Genomic DNA, 17,231 nt, shown 5'->3' with positions numbered 1-17,231 from the left:
ATCTCAGCCTCAGTAGCTACGATGGCAGGCGTGAGCCACGAGCGCCTGGCAATCGCCTTAATTCTTAAGTCTAATATAGCTGTATAAAGTAAGTATAATTGCCGTATTTTAGTGGACCCAATCATTTTAACATTTGGGAAATATCTTACAACTGATGTGTCAGGATGTGCCCAGTGGCACATTAACTAATGGTGGTTTTACAATTGGTAGTATACTGCTACTGTCATATCACAGATCTCAGGAGGGCATCTGAGTGTGCAAGTCTCATCTATGTGCACATATAAGCACACAGGTAAAATTGAAATGTTATTCAGGAAAACATCCCCTCTTATATAATACTTTTTGTGGGGTTAAAAGGACTTAGAAAAATATGCTATTCTACTTAGGAACTCTAAGGAGGTTCCATCGATTGTGATGGTCAACCTTGGTTTTACTTATTTTCTTTGCACACAGTATTTACTATGTAATCCAGGAGGGTCTCCAACTTTCCATCCTCCTGCCTCCACTTCTGAGCACTGACATCACAAGTATGTGCCATATGTATAGCTAGCGATGGTTTTTATTTTTACTTTTCAGTACTGGGGCTTGAACTCAGGGCCTCATGCTTCTAGGTATGCGCTCCATCAGTCGAACGACTGCTAGTACTCATTACACCCCCAGCCTTTGAGATTCGACTGGACTCAGATACACTCAGGGAATTCGAAAGGTTGTGTGTATCATGAGAGGCTCTGACCTAATCATGACCTAATCAATGGCTTGATACACAAGTGGACTTAAAATTCGGATAGGCTTGTCTAAGTCTAGTATGAGGAAGTGGGATGTTGGGGGCATGCCCAGGAAGGGCGTGTCTTGTGCCTGGACTCTCATCTTCGCTGGCGGGTACCAGGAGGCAAATGGCTTTGATGTTCCTGCCTGGCCATGGGCCTAAAAGCAATGAAACCAACAGGGCATGGATGGACTGAAAAGCCTCTGACACTGCAAGCCAAAACACATCATTTCTCCTTTATTTTTCTCAAGTATGTGTCGTAGCAAAGAAACTAACAAGATGACTGTCATCCCGCAATGAGGGAGGAACAATGGAGAAGTCTACATGGCAGCAGCACAGTGCCAGACTGAGATGATCACATGGAACTGACACAGTACTAGAGGCTGTGACAAGATCTGCTATCGTGACACTATCAGTATGTATCTGTTAGCATTAAATAATGCATCTGTACAATGGAGTGATTTTTGTGACTTCAGCACACTTCACTATCAGGCTGAGGCAGAGGTCTTGCAGAAATGTAGCATTTACCTGTTTTCCAGCTGCCACTTGAGCTTGAGCTGGAGGCTGGCTCGCTGGCTGGGCAGCAGCGGCCTCACTGGAGGGTGCCATGTGCGCAAGTGGATACTGTACAGCCTGTTGAGGAGGGGCCGTCTGCGGAATTCCCTGTTGCAAGAATAAAACAGTGATTTGGGTTTTGATACTAGATTTTGCCATGTTGCCTGGGTGCGTCTTGAACACCTGGGTTTTAGGGACCCTTCTGTCCTTTCCTCTCAAGAAGCTGAGATTACAGATATACACACCACCAGGCTCAGCTAATAATTCAGTTTCATTTCAAATCAGGAATAGTATGCTTAATTCAGGCCTTCAGTATCTGTAAATCATGGTAATTTCAGTAAGTCATGCTAATACCCAAATTCCTCAGTTCCCTTTATGATGGTACCAAGTCAAACTCTGCACTCCCCAAATCCCCTCACATAATTTTCCTCGGATGTCTTTCATCAAGTACAGTTAACCAAGGCTCAAACCCACCCCAACAGCAGGTGTTTGCAAAGACAATGAGATACTCTAATCAAATAACTCTTCCCTATCCCACCTTCCACAAAGCCTTCCTGATAGCCCCCTGCTGCTCAGGAAATGGGGGGGGGGACTACTCATGTAGTAAAGTAAACGTTGAGTTATAGAGTCACATCATATGCAGACTCAAACTATGTGCACTTCTTGCAAACTGTAAGATGAGTAGGTAACTCAAACTACCTCCAGGTCTCTTGCTTTCACACCAATAAATGGAAATGAAATATCACTAGCATCTACATTTATAGCATTCCTATGGAGGTTACATTAGTTAGGCTTCTTGGGAACAATATCTCATCTATTTTGGGGGGCTTCTTTGACTCTCAGGGTATGAACTCCAGAAGAAGAAAAACTATTTAGTTGTGGTGAAGAGAAAGAAAGGAATGTAAAAAAATGAGCATCTTATAAACTTCTCGCTCACCTCTTCTTCAAAATAACTGAGAAGCATCAGTACCACGAACCTTAGCACATTTTGGGAGAAGTGGTACTTACTTCCAGGTAGGTCAAAAGTATATGGCATTCTTAGGGCTGGGGATATGGCCTAGTGGCAAGAGTGCCTGCCTCATATACATGAGGCCCTGGGTTCGATTCCCCAGCACCACATATACAGAAAATGGCCAGAAGTGGCGCTGTGGCTGAAGTGGCAGAGTGCTAGCCTTGAGCAAAAAGAAGCCAGGGACAGTGCTCAGGCCCTGAGGCCAAGGCCCAGGACTGGCCAAAAAAATAAAAAATAAAAAGTATATGGCATTCTTAAACCATCGCCCTCAGTACTTGTTCCTTAGGTTTTATTCATTGCTTCTCATTGTACCCTACTCCACATATTAGTAATAATTAAAAGGAGTTATTATATTTATTTCCTTTTCAAAAACTTAGGTATTTATATCACGAATATTACTTACAAAAGACATACATCCCTAAAACGCAGCAATACACTGGCTCTCACCTGCTGCGGATGTTGGATGGGTTGGGAAGGTGGTACCCCTGCCAAGCTACTTGAGGATGGCTGGCTCTGGCTCTGTCCCTGTGCCTAAAGGCAAGACATAAACACAACACATTAGAGGAAAACTTATGGTAAGGGTATACAGATCACGTTTTTTACAATACACACAGGCTCCTGAGATGTTTGCTTAACCAAAGCGTTAACTTGATTAAGGAGGCCATCCCTAGGTAGCTTTATGAGGAAAGTTCAGATCAAGTTCATGGCACTTATCCCATCCCATTTTGGAAATCAGCTGGTGGTTAAAACTTAACCTACCACTGCTCAGGCTGTAATTTTATAATTTTAGCTCATCAGATCTATAATAAAACTATCAATGCAAAAAATAATTAGAACATTTAAGAGGAAGAGTTATTTGATGATGCTATCTTGGTTCTTTTTCCTACGCCTTGTTAGTACCACAGGAATTACTTTAAAAAAAAAAATCAAAACAGCAAACCAGGTACAGTCAACTTCTCAATAAATAATGCACAGCAATGGTTGTTGACCAGGGAACACGTGGCAGTATCTAGAGCCATTTCTGGCCATCGCTACTGGAGATGGCTGCTGCTGCTAACCATCTGGGAGGGAGAGGCAAAGAAGGCTGCTAAATGGTCTGTAATGCACAGGAGACCCTGGTCACAATGAAGAATGATCCAACCCAGAGCATCATCAGTGCTGAATCTTGGGAGCCTGGATTAGAGGGTTCCAGCTATCAAGATATCGAAAATAAAATAAACGAGAAAAAGCAACATGAATGCAGGACTGGATAGACATTTAGAAAGAGGGAAATGAAAGGCCACTACCTTTGTTGCTCCATTTCAATTTGGAAGAGGTTGTTGAAAGCATATGTGAACGTATCACATTCCGCTGCAGCTTAAGTCATCTAGTTTGCATTTGAAATTTTACTTTGGAAAGCTTAAGGAATGGCTGAGAAAGCACAGTAGGGGTTGACAACTGATGTGGGTTTACAGAAAGCCTAGCCAGTGAAGTTTCAGGATCGTTTTTGCTTCTAAATACCAATCTGATAGTCAACATATACTTTTGGAGTTGTTCATGCTTTTGTTGGGGAAGAACAGGGGAAGAAAGCAGGAAGAATGTATAATACTTTATAATAAAGAATAAAATATATGGAAAACTCAAGTGATATACAACTGTGTAGTGTCTTGTGGAGACTACACAGACAGTTGATACATGTGAAAAGAATGTATGAAATAGTGCTACTTTCTTTAATCCTTTGTCCCTTACTCTAGCCTTTATTTCCACCATGCGTCCATATGCTTACAAACTGAAATTTGAGAAAGCGTGGCCAGAGGTAATCTACTCTTCCTGACCTCTGAAAATCCTAAATTCTTCAAGCAAAAAAAATAAATAAATAAAAATAGACCCACCACTCTCTAGATTTTAACTTAATTCATTTGTTAATAAGACCAGCTCCTCAGTTGTATCCTTTCGCCGTCTCTTACATCCTCTATACCAATGAAAAATCTGTGCTTTCAACTAGTAGTCCAAAAAGTTTTCCACTTTTCCATTTTCATCCTATACTTTTTAAATTTTTTTATCTTCTTAAAAATAAAAAAAAGTTGTTTGGGAGTATTTTACTTTAGTATAACATTATAAATAATCAGTGTTAAATCAACCTTATAGACAATTGCATTTTCACTACTAACTGAAAATTCCATTTATAGGGACAGTGGTCACTGATAACTGACTCAAACAGCAGGCAAATCAGGCAGCTCCTGCCTTCATAGTTTGTTCTTAAGTACAAAGAAATTAGGACCTCCAAAAGATATACTATTAAGAAATAATATCTTCAGAAAACCACAATTCAGGGATATGAGTAGTAGAAATGTGGAATGCAATGGCGCACAACAGGGTAGAGAATTGCAGAAGTTTTCCTATAACCTGTGGGTGGGGTGCGGATCCTCCTGAGGAAAACGAGGCAGGAAAGACCTGCTGCGATGTAGTTCCTTGGGGGAAACAGAAGAAAAGTGGGGGTTCTTGAAACACTGTCTGAGGCAGACGGATAAAGGATAATGAGATGTCAGAGACCAAAGGTGCGGCGGTCCCCCCTGTGGGGGGAGGTGACTGGAAGTCACTGGGGTCTGAAGAAGTGATTTGGGAAGAGTCACTGGAATATTCTGGGCTTCCTATTGGCCAGTTCTGTCCAGTAGGCTCTTCCATAGAAATGGTCAGTTCGGGGACATGGTGGCTCCGCTGCTCAGTCACAGGCTGCAGGTGGCTGTGTAATCCAACCGACTGAGTAGGCACTTCTTCCTGACTTGAGTCCACTGCAACCTGGAAATTTTGGTAAACACGTTGAGGTAAAATGCCACTTCCTTCTCCTGAAGAGGAGCTTGGTGTATGGGCATGAAATTCAAATACACAGTTGCTTCTGCCCTCAGTGCTCTGAGTTAGCACAGCTGGTGCAGAATGAGGAATAAAGACAGGGTGGAATTTCAGACAGGTAGCATCAGTACTGCTGGGTGCAGAAGTACTAGAGAGGGGCGATGCTGAATTCAATGCAGACTCTAACCTCAAGTTGTGAAGGTGTCCTACCAGGAAAGCCTGTCCAGAGGGAAATTCAAAAACAGAATTTGGGGTAGGGCCGCCTTGCACTGGCTTCTGTTCAGGAATCTGTTTCATAGGAGTTGACTGAACTGGTGAGCTGTATGAAATGCCCTCATACTGTTCTGCTACCTGGGGCTGGTAATGGAGCCCAGCTAGATAGACTGTTTCCTGAGGAATGAAGCAGTGAGCATCTTCTGGAAGAACCAGGCCGGGTCTGTAGTCTCTGTACACTGGAGCCGGCTCAAAGGCAGGAAGGACCTGTACCTCACACAGCTCCGCCGGGGCTCTGCTGGCTGCGGTCCCCAACATAACCACAGCCTCTGGTGTCCAGTGAGGCGGGCTGCCCCCAGGGGGAAGGAGAGTCTGGCCAGCCGTCCTCAGCAGGGGCTGGAAGTGGCGGGTTTGGGCTTCCAGGAAGGAGGTGCTCTTACGCCGCTGGGAAATGGCTACTTTCGGTGAACAGGTGGGAGGTGGTGAAAAAGAAACTGGACGCTCATGAATAGTTGGGAAAAATATCTGTGATTCTGGGTATGTTGGGGTCCCCCCACACGGCTGCGCCATGGACTGAGGCTGTATCAACATGAATAAGACAAGTAATTCATACATTCATATGTGAAATTACAACAGACATGCACAACCGGACAGTTCTGTGTAACTGTGAAACGGTTACAAGTCTAATAAAGGAACAAGGCTTTGCGGAATTATGCGCAAAATAAAAAACCCATTAAATACATCCAGGGCCAATAAATCAGTCTGTGGGATCCTTTGCATCAGATAAGAGCTGCTTTTCTGCAACTTTCCTGACTCAAAGGAAAAGAATAAACTTCCTAAGTGCTTATTGTATTTTACCTAAAATTAATGTCTGCTCTTAAGACTTTCGAAAGAAAAGCAAATGTTAAAGGGTTTAATAAGCACAGTACTTTCCAATATGCTAAGTTTCCTACATTCTTACTATTTTATGCTGCTAAAAAAAAAAAAAGGTTTTTTCATTAACTGAAAACAGAAATGAAGGGGATGGAAGTGGGCTCAAGTGGTAGAGCACCTGCATAGCAAACACTGGCCTGGTGTTCAAACCCTAATACTAGAAATCAGAAGAGATTTTTGGTAGATTGTAAAAGACAAATGAGCCTAGTAAGTGGTATACATCAGTAATCCCAGCATTCTGGAGGCTGAGACAGGAGGATTTTTGAGTGCCAGGCTAGCATGGGCTGCATAGCTATACTCTGCCTCAAAATTAATCAAAGACAACCAAAAGATAGTTTCTCTACCTCCTATCTCAAATTAGATATTTTATTACTGTGGGGAAAATAGAATAGCATTGCTACTATATGAAACCAGTTACAGATGTCAATCAATGATTAGGGCTCAAGGCCATAAATGTACTAACTCTGACAGCAAGTGTCTAAATCAGGTGAAATGGATAATAAAAAGATCAGCCCATCTGATTTAGGAGTACTTTTTGTTTCTAGAAGCACTTGCTGATTTAAGACTAAATGTAGACTCCTAGGCTCATCAAACACAATATACACAATAACAACACATTACCATGACTCCTTTTAAGGAAAATCAGCTCCATTCAGATTAGAGAAGACTCCTATCACATAAGCACAGTCATTCAAACATTCAAAATAGCTAAAAAAAAAAAAATTCTATTTCAAATCTGAATGCTTATTGTATTGCTGTTTATTCAGGTGTGTCCTAAACCCATGTAACATTCTATAGTTAATTATTCTACTTTTAAAAAATCTGAGGAGTATAGGGTTGCTAGATGGGATTATTAATTTATTCTGTTATTCTGTCTGGAAAAGCAGTAGCAAAGTCCCACAGAACTTAAGGCATTTTTTAAAAGTCACAGACATTAACGGAGCCAAAGAAAGTCATACATACTAAATAAAATTAAGAGTCAAGGCCCCATCCTACTCAATCCAAGAAAAAAATATATATCCTATGAGGAAACATTTTGTAAGTTGTAGTTTGAAATACTATTTTACACGAATGAGTACATTCAAGTCAACTTTCACTCTTCAGTTGTTCTTTACTGACTATGGTAAAAAATGAATTCGGGTAGGAAAAGTACGTGAGATTCTTATCTCCAATTAATCACAGAAAAAGCCAGAAATGGTAATGTGGCTCAAGTGGTAGAGTGCTAGTCTTGAGCAAAAAGGAGCCCAGGCATTTTAAAAAAATCTTGTGCCCGGGAGCTTCTTGCCATCAGCCGGGGAGGGCATTCCAGTGGCCTCCTGACATGTGGGGCAGGTTTGTTTGTGAGGGAGGTTTTAAGCTAGGCACAGGTTAGTTTCAAATACTAATCTATTTTTCTCTTTCTTTTTTGCACAGAAGCTGGTAATCTAGGACCTACGTGTGAACAACTTTATATGAATATTTTTTGTACTTGGTTTACTTGGGTTGATATAATACATTATATTTAAGTTCCTTGAACACTGTGGATCCCCTAATGTATGAATGACTGGGGCTTTTGTAAATTAAGGGACGTTTGTGTGAATAAAGTTATTTGATGGGGTCAAAGAAGCCATACGTGATTGGGGGGGCGGGGGGGGGGGGGGAGGAGCGCAGGGACACCACCTAGGTCCAAAGGTCAATCCCCAAGACAGGCCAAAAAATAAATAAATGAATAAAAAGGATTTATATAGCTTCAGTGTCCCTTAAGAATAAACTAAGGAGGAAACCAAAACATTTGGGTAAAAGCTCTTAAATTTTGGTTATGCCAATAAATCAGTTGTAAATTAAGCAATATAAATGTTTTTTGTTATGACATGCAAATACAAAAACCTGGCTAAAGGATAAAAAATATAATAAAAGCTAATTTTATTGGGCACATATTGATATGTGCGTGTGCAAAAGCCACTATCAGCCCATAAGCATTCTTTCTTACCTCCTTGATTTTCATTCCCCTTAAGAACCTTATTACAAAAATATTTCCTATAGGAATAACTTATTCTAAAATCAAGTGAATCGTTTAGTTTTGCTCTCTATTCAATATATACTTCAATGCTTGGTGCCTGGATGTATTTACAGGTACTGAGTTACATACAGTACTGACAAAGAGGGCGGGCAGGCTGGCGCGTCGATGCTGGCGTGGAGAGGCAGAGCGCATGGGCAGGACGCTCTCCAGTGCTCTAGAGAGCTTTGCAGCAAAACTTTCCTCAGGGGCAGTCCGAAGGAGGGGAGGAGAAAGAGGCGCAGACAGCACTGGTGGTGGGGTGGAAGGAGCACTGGGAGGGATGCAGGACAGAGAAGGAACAGCACAAAGATGGGGAACACAAACCGACATGCTATGGCCACGACGAGGCTAAACAGAAAACAAAACACACATGAAAAACAAAACAACCCAACACACAGGGATAAACAGGGCAGAGTTAACATCAAGAAATATCCCATCCTTCTCATTCCATACCCTCAAGTATTTCTTAGGAGAGATTTGACTCCTAAAGCACCTGGCTAGCTCACAACTATCCTTGCTACCCAGTGTGTACGGCTGGGTGTCATACTTCCTGAATATTCTGAAACAACACCTGCTATTATGAGAGTGTGAATAATAAAGAGCAACTGAAAGTAGCAGATAAGAGAAAATGATGAATATCGGTTTACAGTGTCTGTAAACTTAGTAAGATTAAACAGGAATGAATTCTATTAGGCTGAAGTATATTACAAGATTGGGAAGATTTTAAGAGATTATTTTGCAGGAGCTCTGGAAACTTGAGAAAAGGATTCTTCCATTTTAGAATGCATCAAAGTAAAAAGTGGTTGGCTCACAGTATTTTATTACTCTTACCAATCTTTTGCTGCAAAGGTAAAAATCTACTAGGAAAAAGTAGAGCATTCTTGAAGAAACTGACAATAGGATATAGGAAATACTTTTTACTCTTGCTAAACACCTTCAGTATTTTCCTAGTGTAGTTGAAATTCAATTTAGGTTTATAAATTTTAACCTTAAAGAGAAAGTGTTTAATGTGGCTGGCAAACAGCAGGTCTGAGAAAGGCTGCCAGTGTTGTTTGTTCATTTCCTTTTCCAAAGAACGTCTTCAGACAAAGTTTGGGTCCACCAGTGCCCACTATGTATCATCATGATTCTTATTCTCATTCTGTTTCTAATTTTTATCCCTAGTTTCTTTTTCTAATTTTTAAAATGTCAGTTATAATGTTTATACCATTGTAATAAGCATTGGTAAATTCTTCCTAGCATAAGAGCAGAATTATAAACTTTCTTAAAATTCTTCAAAATACCTCCGTAGAATATTGTCATCTGAAGACAAAAAAGAGTTCCACCTGCTTTTAGAACACCCACTAAAGATAGCTATGTTATAGTGGCTCAAATACATAATCTCTTTTATAAGAGATCAATATTCTTAATCCTGTAATGAGGGAAGCCATGAGTAAGAAATGATAGCTTGGCAATCTAGTTTCATGTTTCAGGGGAAAAGAAAAAATCTACTAGAACAAAGGTAAAAAATGGTTAAGAAATACCGACAAGTAATATTTGTCAAAACACAGAAACAGATCTTCTGTGTGGTCCTTATAAAGTAATTCAGGCCTCTGTAGTTCCCTCGAAAGTTAAATAGACAGTTAAGAAAAAAAATAGTGTATTAATTAATGGGTTTCTTTGTGTTACTGCATTCATCTTAACACCTAGCCAAAGCAGGACTAAGCAATAAAGATCTTCTATACAAGCACAGAAGACGAGAGCAAGCAAAAGTATTCTCAGAGGAACAAGAGGAACAAGAATCCATAACATTCAGATTAAAAGTGTTATGGGGAGAGAAAGAATCTGTCTACTTAAAGACCTCACTACACAAGACAAGTGTTATAAAATGACTGGCTACTATCATCGTATCCTTTCTGAGGCCTATGACTTATTTTAGAGTCAGCAAATGAAAATGAGGTGTATTATTTGATGACCAATCTCTTTAACATTTTCTCATGGCAAGCCAAAGTGAGTAATAATGTGTATACATACATATATACACAGATCATAATATAGTTTTGAAATGACTTCTGCAAACTGGCTCCCAAAATAATCAGTAATAAAACAGATACCAAATAAAGGGAACAGCAAATGAACGTATACTGGGGAAGGAATATGTGTTCAACACAGACTTTAAAGGCAAAAACACGCATAGCAACTGATGATCAACTCAATACAAGCGCTGAAGGAAATGGTCATACAAATAAAAGGGTCCTTCACTGTACTGACATGCAACATTCTGGAATGGTTCGAAGGGCTTACCTGTGTGTTTATACAATATGAAATCTTACAGAAAACACTTATTATTTTTATTAATAAGCTTAAGACTCTCCTTGCCCCACCCCCAAACTATCTGCGTGCCTAGCTTAGGGTACTTTGAACAGTTTCACTGTCAAGTGCTGAAGAAAACTCTGCCTTTGGTCAGGAGCACTAGTCTACATCCTGAGCATGGCTGGCTGCCTCGTGTGGACAGTTGAGCGAGTTCTTACACACTGACGTGTGTCCTTCTCTGCAGGAGCTGGTCCAGCTGCACAAGGGCTGCTGCCCTTTGGACAGCCATCCCTCATTATCTAGGGGGGCTGAGCTATTCCCAGAGCCCCTATGATGCCAGAATCTGCAGATGCCCATCTCTCGTATAAAGTGGTACAGTGTTCCCACAGAACCTATAAACATCTTCCTGTGGACTTCAAAGCCTCTTCACATTGCTTATAATATTCAATGTGAATGCTATGTCAAAACAGACTTTATTTTTCCTTTAGCATTTTAATATCTCAATTTACCAATGTGGAACCCACAAACACAGAGGGCTGACTGCATGCCAATTATTTATATTTTCTACTTGAGAGTCACATTACTGCCTGGGTGGTAGAAAGAATCTGAGTCTAGCTGAGTCCTCCTGGCTCTCTCAGTAGCACGAATCCGCTGTGTGTCTACTCACCATACTTGCGGGTAGATAGACCCCATGGGGCTGCGATTGTGCTTGCACAGTAGAAGCTGTGTGCCCTGGAACTGCGCCAGTAGAATGTGCCTGTTCATGCTGGGAACCAAATGACACTGTCTGCTGGCTGCTCACTCGCGACTCTGTAAAGACGGAAGATCCCTGACCACTGTCAACCGTCCCGTCCGCTGGAGGAGAAATCAGCCATGGGAGGGGGGAAGAGAATGAGACAATGAGCATGATCAAAAAGGAAGCTTACATTCCCCCCCCCCCCACTTTATAATAGTGCTAACTGACTTGGTTTTTTTGCACAAAACTGAACTAAACTAGAAAAGAAAAGCAATCTTACTAGGTAAATGTCAGTATTTAAATAAGGAAACCATAGGGGGGAAAAGTTTTAAACTTAATTAACTCCTGATCTCATTAATTTTTAGTCCACTTACCATTTAGCTTTGCTACAAGAGCCAACTAGGTCAGCAGGAATAACCTGAAATAGCTAACCTTGTGGGCTGGGGATATGGCCTAGTGGCAAGAGAGCTTGCCTCGTATACATGAGGCCCTGGGTTCAATTCCCCAGCACCACATATACAGAAAATGGCCAGAAGTGGCGCTGTGGCTCAAGTGGCAGAGCCTTGAGCAAAGAGAAGCCAGGGACAGTGCTCAGGCCCTGAGTCCAAGCCCCAGGACTGGCCAAAAAAAAAAAAAAAAAATAGCTAACCTTGTTCCTTCTTCAGTTATTACCACACAGTTTAAGAAACATAAAAATCCTCAAACATGAACACCCAAAAATATTGCAACATTTGAGATTATTTCATATCTTATTGACATTTTCTCAATGTGTCATCCTACTGTTCCACTGGTCATGGACATAAGAAAAAAAAGAAAAAACAGAAGCAAGATGGTAGCCACTTGACACATTTTTAAATTATACACTGACCTAGTAATTCAAAACCAAGAAGCTTGTCCACAACAGACAAAAAGCACAGTGGGACAGTGTTTGCCTGGCATGGGTGAGGTCCTGGGGTCCATGCCCACACAGCACAGTTCAAAAAAAACAAAAACAAACAAACAACAAAAAGTCAATTGAGAATACCACTATTGTGTTCATCTACACCCCAAACACTTACACAACACAGACTTGCCAGGTTGTTGGTACTGTAGCTGTTGATGTTGGTCTGCCTCGGGTTCTTCGGGCTCCACTTGGGTAGATACTGAAGCAGACGTGGTGGGGGCTGTGGGTACAGCCGTGCCAGCAGGAGGGATCTGCTGGGTGCTGGTCTGGGAAGCACTGGATTGTTGTTCAACCTGCTGCCGGAGACCATTCTCTTCCTGTCTTCTTTTCTCCTGCTCCTCCCGCACCTGCTGCCGCTGCTCTCGTTTCCTCTTAATCAACGACACTCTGTCTTTGATGGCTTTAGCCATGGTCTTATGATCACCTTCACAGACATACCCAGACTCTACCTACAGACAGAAACAGGATAGCAAAAGAACAATGAAACCAACAAAGGCACCATGGAAAGTAGGGATGGGAAGGCCTTAGCTCAGGACTGGTCTTTAAACCACTGCAATGATTGCTCTGCTTCAGGCACTTCCCCACCACCATGGTGGATGCTCAAGGTGTGGGTGCCACTGGTCTGAGGAGTCTATTCCAGGCTGTGGTAGTGATTCTACTTGCTCCTAGTCAGTAGGCAACCTCTCATCCAGATAAACAATGGTGGCAAGTGTATGTTTTTAAGGTGAGCAAATACAGTCATTGTATTCAATGTCCATTATGTGAAGGTTGAACTGCGCAACTTTAGGGTATGGATGGCACTGGGAAGGATAGGGGAGAGTGGAAGGGACACATAGTTAAGACACACTGTACTTGTGGAAGTGAAACCCCTTTGTACAATTACTAAAAATAAAACTTTAAAAAAACAAAGCAAAAACCAACAAGCCAAGTGCCAGTGGCCCATACCTATAATCCTAGCTTCTCAGGAGACTGAGATCTGAGGATCTCAGTTCAGAGTCAGCCCAGGCAGGAAGGTCTGTGAGACTCCAATTACCCACTAAAAAGCTTGAAGTGAAGCTGTGGCTCAAGTAGCTGAGCACTAGCTTTTAGCTCAGGGAACAGCATGTGGGCCCTTGAGGCATTTTAGCAAACTCAACTTTGTGAACAGGTTTTCCTGTTAGAAAAGTGATCTTTTGCATATACCGAAGGTGAGGTATACCAAAGACTACTAAGAAAATCTGGAAAACTCCTTTCAAAGTAAAAAATAGCTTATAGCCTCACATCATTTTATAAGGCCTCTATAATGATGAATCAAAGGTTAACTGATATTTAGAACGAACTTTTAAGCTGGGAATGGTGGCACATGCCTATAGTTCTAGCACTGGAGAGGCTACATCTGAAGATCCCATCTCAAATAACCTACTCCAAAAGCAGTAAACAAGAATTACAACTTTCCTTATAACTGAAGAGTTATGCAAATTATTAATCATTCAACCTCACAGACTTTGAAAATGGCTTTGTGTTATAATTCTCTCATCCATCCGTATAGATTTTAAGAGGGACTAAAAAGAACCCAATATTCATTATCAAAAGAATACAAAGAAGGGACTTATTACTCAAATGTAACATTTGAGGCCAACACTTTATGCTGAGACATAACAATTCATCACTTCATAAACTGCTTTATGCCCAGTAGCATCAACGTACAGCAACTGCTAAATGGTTGATTAGTGTCAATTTACCATTTCTTGAGCAACATCTTCTGGCACATCTCTCTCCAAGTCAAATGAAAATTCAATGGCTTCATTGTCTTTGTACTTTCCCTTTAATTTCTTAATATCTTCAATACGCAGCCATAACTTAATAGCTATCTTTTCTCCATCGTCTTCTTCAGCTAATTCTACCCGTACCCCCGTTTCCTCCTGGAAGAAGGCATGGTTCAAAAGATCTTTGATGGAATATCTTCCGAAAAGAGAGAAAGAAACACAGTATCAGTAGTATGAAAAGATAATTTTCTTCCCTTATTTGAGAAAGGGTCTCACTATGTTGCGCACTGTGGTCTCAAACTCCTGAGCGCAAGTGATCCACCTGCCTCAGCCTCTCAAGGGCTACAACTCTATAGGCACCCATCATGGCACACTGAACACGCAACTCACAAATGTATCTATCTATCTGGTTATTGATTATAAAAGAAAGACTGTGAAAGAAAAATAAGGAAAAGTTTGCAATTCACTTGTCTATTGGAACATGATCACAATACTCCTAAGTCACACAATGTCAAAATCCATTGTATGAATAAGTAATAGTAATAATTCTAAAATCAAATGTTACACTCTTATTAGGGTTATGGCAAGGGATGCATAAAATATCAAAGCATCAAAGTACCACTTAACCCTTCGTACAGCATCTTATAACTAGCAACAACAACAGATACCCAATGAGCTATCGCCTCATCACTTTATGAAATGAAGACTTGGAGAGGCCGAGAGTCTCACTCATAGTTAGTTGTAACTAATGTAATCCTAACCAAAAGGAGACATGAAAAGAAGGTACTGGCAAGCACAAGATACAATGGGAAAAAATCTACAAAATAAACACTTCCCTAGCTTTATACCTTCTCCTACAGCGATCTTTATTTATCCCTATAAATAAATCTTTTCAATTTGTGGACAAGGCATGCAGAAGGCTAATTATATAATGCCCTTCTTTAGAAAAAATAGTTTCAGAATACCAGTAATCTAGTAAACTGTTCCATCCAGAAAACAAAGAGAATATATTGTAAGTCCCCCAAACAAAAATTCCTTTGTTTGCAGTAAAAGGAACTTTTAAAGCTTTAAGGACGCAGTGTATATAAAAACAGAAACTCAAAACTACCTAGTGTTGTTATGATCATGATGTGCCGCTCTTCCAAATAACAGTCATGAAAAGAATATGAGACTAGGGACATGAACATAGCAACTCTTTAATCTTGGTTGATATACCTGGCCGCTCTCATTTTTCAGGGAGTAGATTATAGTCCATTTACAATTTCTATTTGTATTAAGCTGGATAGTTTTTCTTTTTGGGCCAGAAGTGGGGATGGTGAAGGCAGATTGTTTTTCAAAACCAGATTTTGGACCCTTGCCCTGCCTAACGGGCGATGAGTCAGCTATATGGCAGATCAGATACTGGCCACTCCTCTGAGAAACTCCAGTTAGTGCCAATGTCTAAGCCAGATCTCCTCCTAAGCCCTGGGTGAAGTCTTCTCTTTTTACTCAAAGGAATTTTGATGTTTTGCTCTTCTTCAGTTCTGAATAACAGGAAACCAAGACCTGTAAAGTAGTTTTAGCTGAGGCTTCACTTAAGGTGATTCTGGCTTATGTAAACCCCATAAGCTTACTTTAAAAAATGCTACAGGGCCTAAAGGGGAAAACCAAACACAGGGAATCAATACACTTCAGGATGAATGATGTACTCAGAAGGAAATTTTTGTTTAAGCAACAACACCAGGTCAAAACACCAGGAAACTCACCTTTCATCTTTGTTTTGTCTTATGCAACCTTCAATGATTTCTTTCACTTCAGGAATTGCTACTTTGTCAAAACTGGCTGGCTTCACTCCCTGAAAACCACAAAATTAGGCACAAAGCATATTAATAACAAGGAATCTAAACTCTGCTTTTCCATTTCCAATTAAGATCTTAAACTGGCTTTCCACCCCCTTGATTTGACTCAACAGTTGACCATTTTTCAGGGTGAGGGAGTAAGAGTGGTAACCCAGCTTCTCAGGAGTAAGAAACACTTTGACAGGGTCACTCACTTCCATAAGTGGCAAGGAGTGTGCCCGAAAGTGGCATTATCTTCATTATCCTAAATAAATTTAAAAAAATCCTCTCGTTAACCCTGTCTACACAAATCTATGTGCTTTCATGCCTGTATAACTTGTAATGAATACTTATGCAAAGGAATGTTAACAGAACAAATGGCTCAGAAGGTAGAGCAAAATCAAGTGTGCATGCCACCATCCCAAATCTATTAGGTTATATAGCCTTCCTAACCTAGAGCCACAATTTGCACAGACAATCCCATACAACATATTGAGATGCCACTCCTGCCTTAGAAAATGTAAGGGGTTGGAGGCATGCCTCAGGTGGTAGAGCACCAGCCAATAAGCAAAAATGACAGACATCAAGGTTGAGCAGTCTTAGAGGAAGGAAGGGGAGGGGAAGGAAAGGAAAGGCATGGTGGGTATTACATGTGTCTAGGAAGCCAATAAAGCGACCTGCTCACTATGTTGAAAATGAGCTATATAACCAGTGGGTAAGGATGAGAAGGAAAAACTGGGAGAGTGAAGGAAGGGGTGACATTATCCAAATTTTTTTTTTCTTTTTTGCCAGTCCTGGGACTTGAATTCAAGGCCTGGACTCTGTCCTTGAGCCTCTCTGTGCTCAAGGCTAGTGCTTTACCACTTGAGCCACAGCACCACTTCTGTCTTTTTCTCTCTATGTAGTACTGAGGAAGCAAAACCAGGGCTTCATGCGTGCTAGGCAAGCAATCTACCACTAAGCCACATTTCTGGACCAGAAATGTATTCTTATATATGTTGGCTGTAACTCCTTTGCGTATATCACCTTTGTAATAACAATAACATTTGTTTAAAAGAAACCTGCTTTTTCAGTAGTCTAACAGCTGACAGTAAAAAGTAACACTGCTTACTGCTGCCTGACTGAATACTGGAAAATGAACAAAACATTTCACTAGTCAGATCATTAAAAACTAGCACTGCATGGATGGCAGTAAGGCAGAACGATCAAGAGTAAGGCAAGGGGCTGGGGATATGGCCTAGTGGCAAGAGTGCTTGCCCCGTATACATGAGGCCCTGGGTTCAATTCCCCAGCACCACATAGACAGAAAACGGCCAGAAGTGGCGCTGTGGCTCAAGTGGCAGAGTGCTAGC

At 41.0% G+C, this 17,231-nt stretch overlaps 1 protein-coding gene across 1 annotated transcript in view; it reads right to left on the bottom strand.

Moving 5' to 3' along the window:
* Wnk1 (WNK lysine deficient protein kinase 1) overlaps nt 1–17,231 on the bottom strand; it is an 84,251-nt gene that overhangs the window by 23,045 nt on the left and 43,975 nt on the right. The window contains 6 exon segments of the mRNA XM_048335247.1: nt 1,295–1,429; nt 2,781–2,864; nt 11,306–11,493; nt 12,433–12,766; nt 14,039–14,258; nt 15,808–15,896. Of these exon segments, the coding sequence (XP_048191204.1) occupies nt 1,295–1,429; nt 2,781–2,864; nt 11,306–11,493; nt 12,433–12,766; nt 14,039–14,258; nt 15,808–15,896 (1,050 nt within the window).

Source organism: Perognathus longimembris, chromosome 27 (assembly GCF_023159225.1).
Source record: "Perognathus longimembris pacificus isolate PPM17 chromosome 27, ASM2315922v1, whole genome shotgun sequence".
NCBI lineage: Eukaryota > Metazoa > Chordata > Mammalia > Rodentia > Heteromyidae > Perognathus > Perognathus longimembris.
This window is presented reverse-complemented; position numbering and strand designations above follow the sequence as displayed.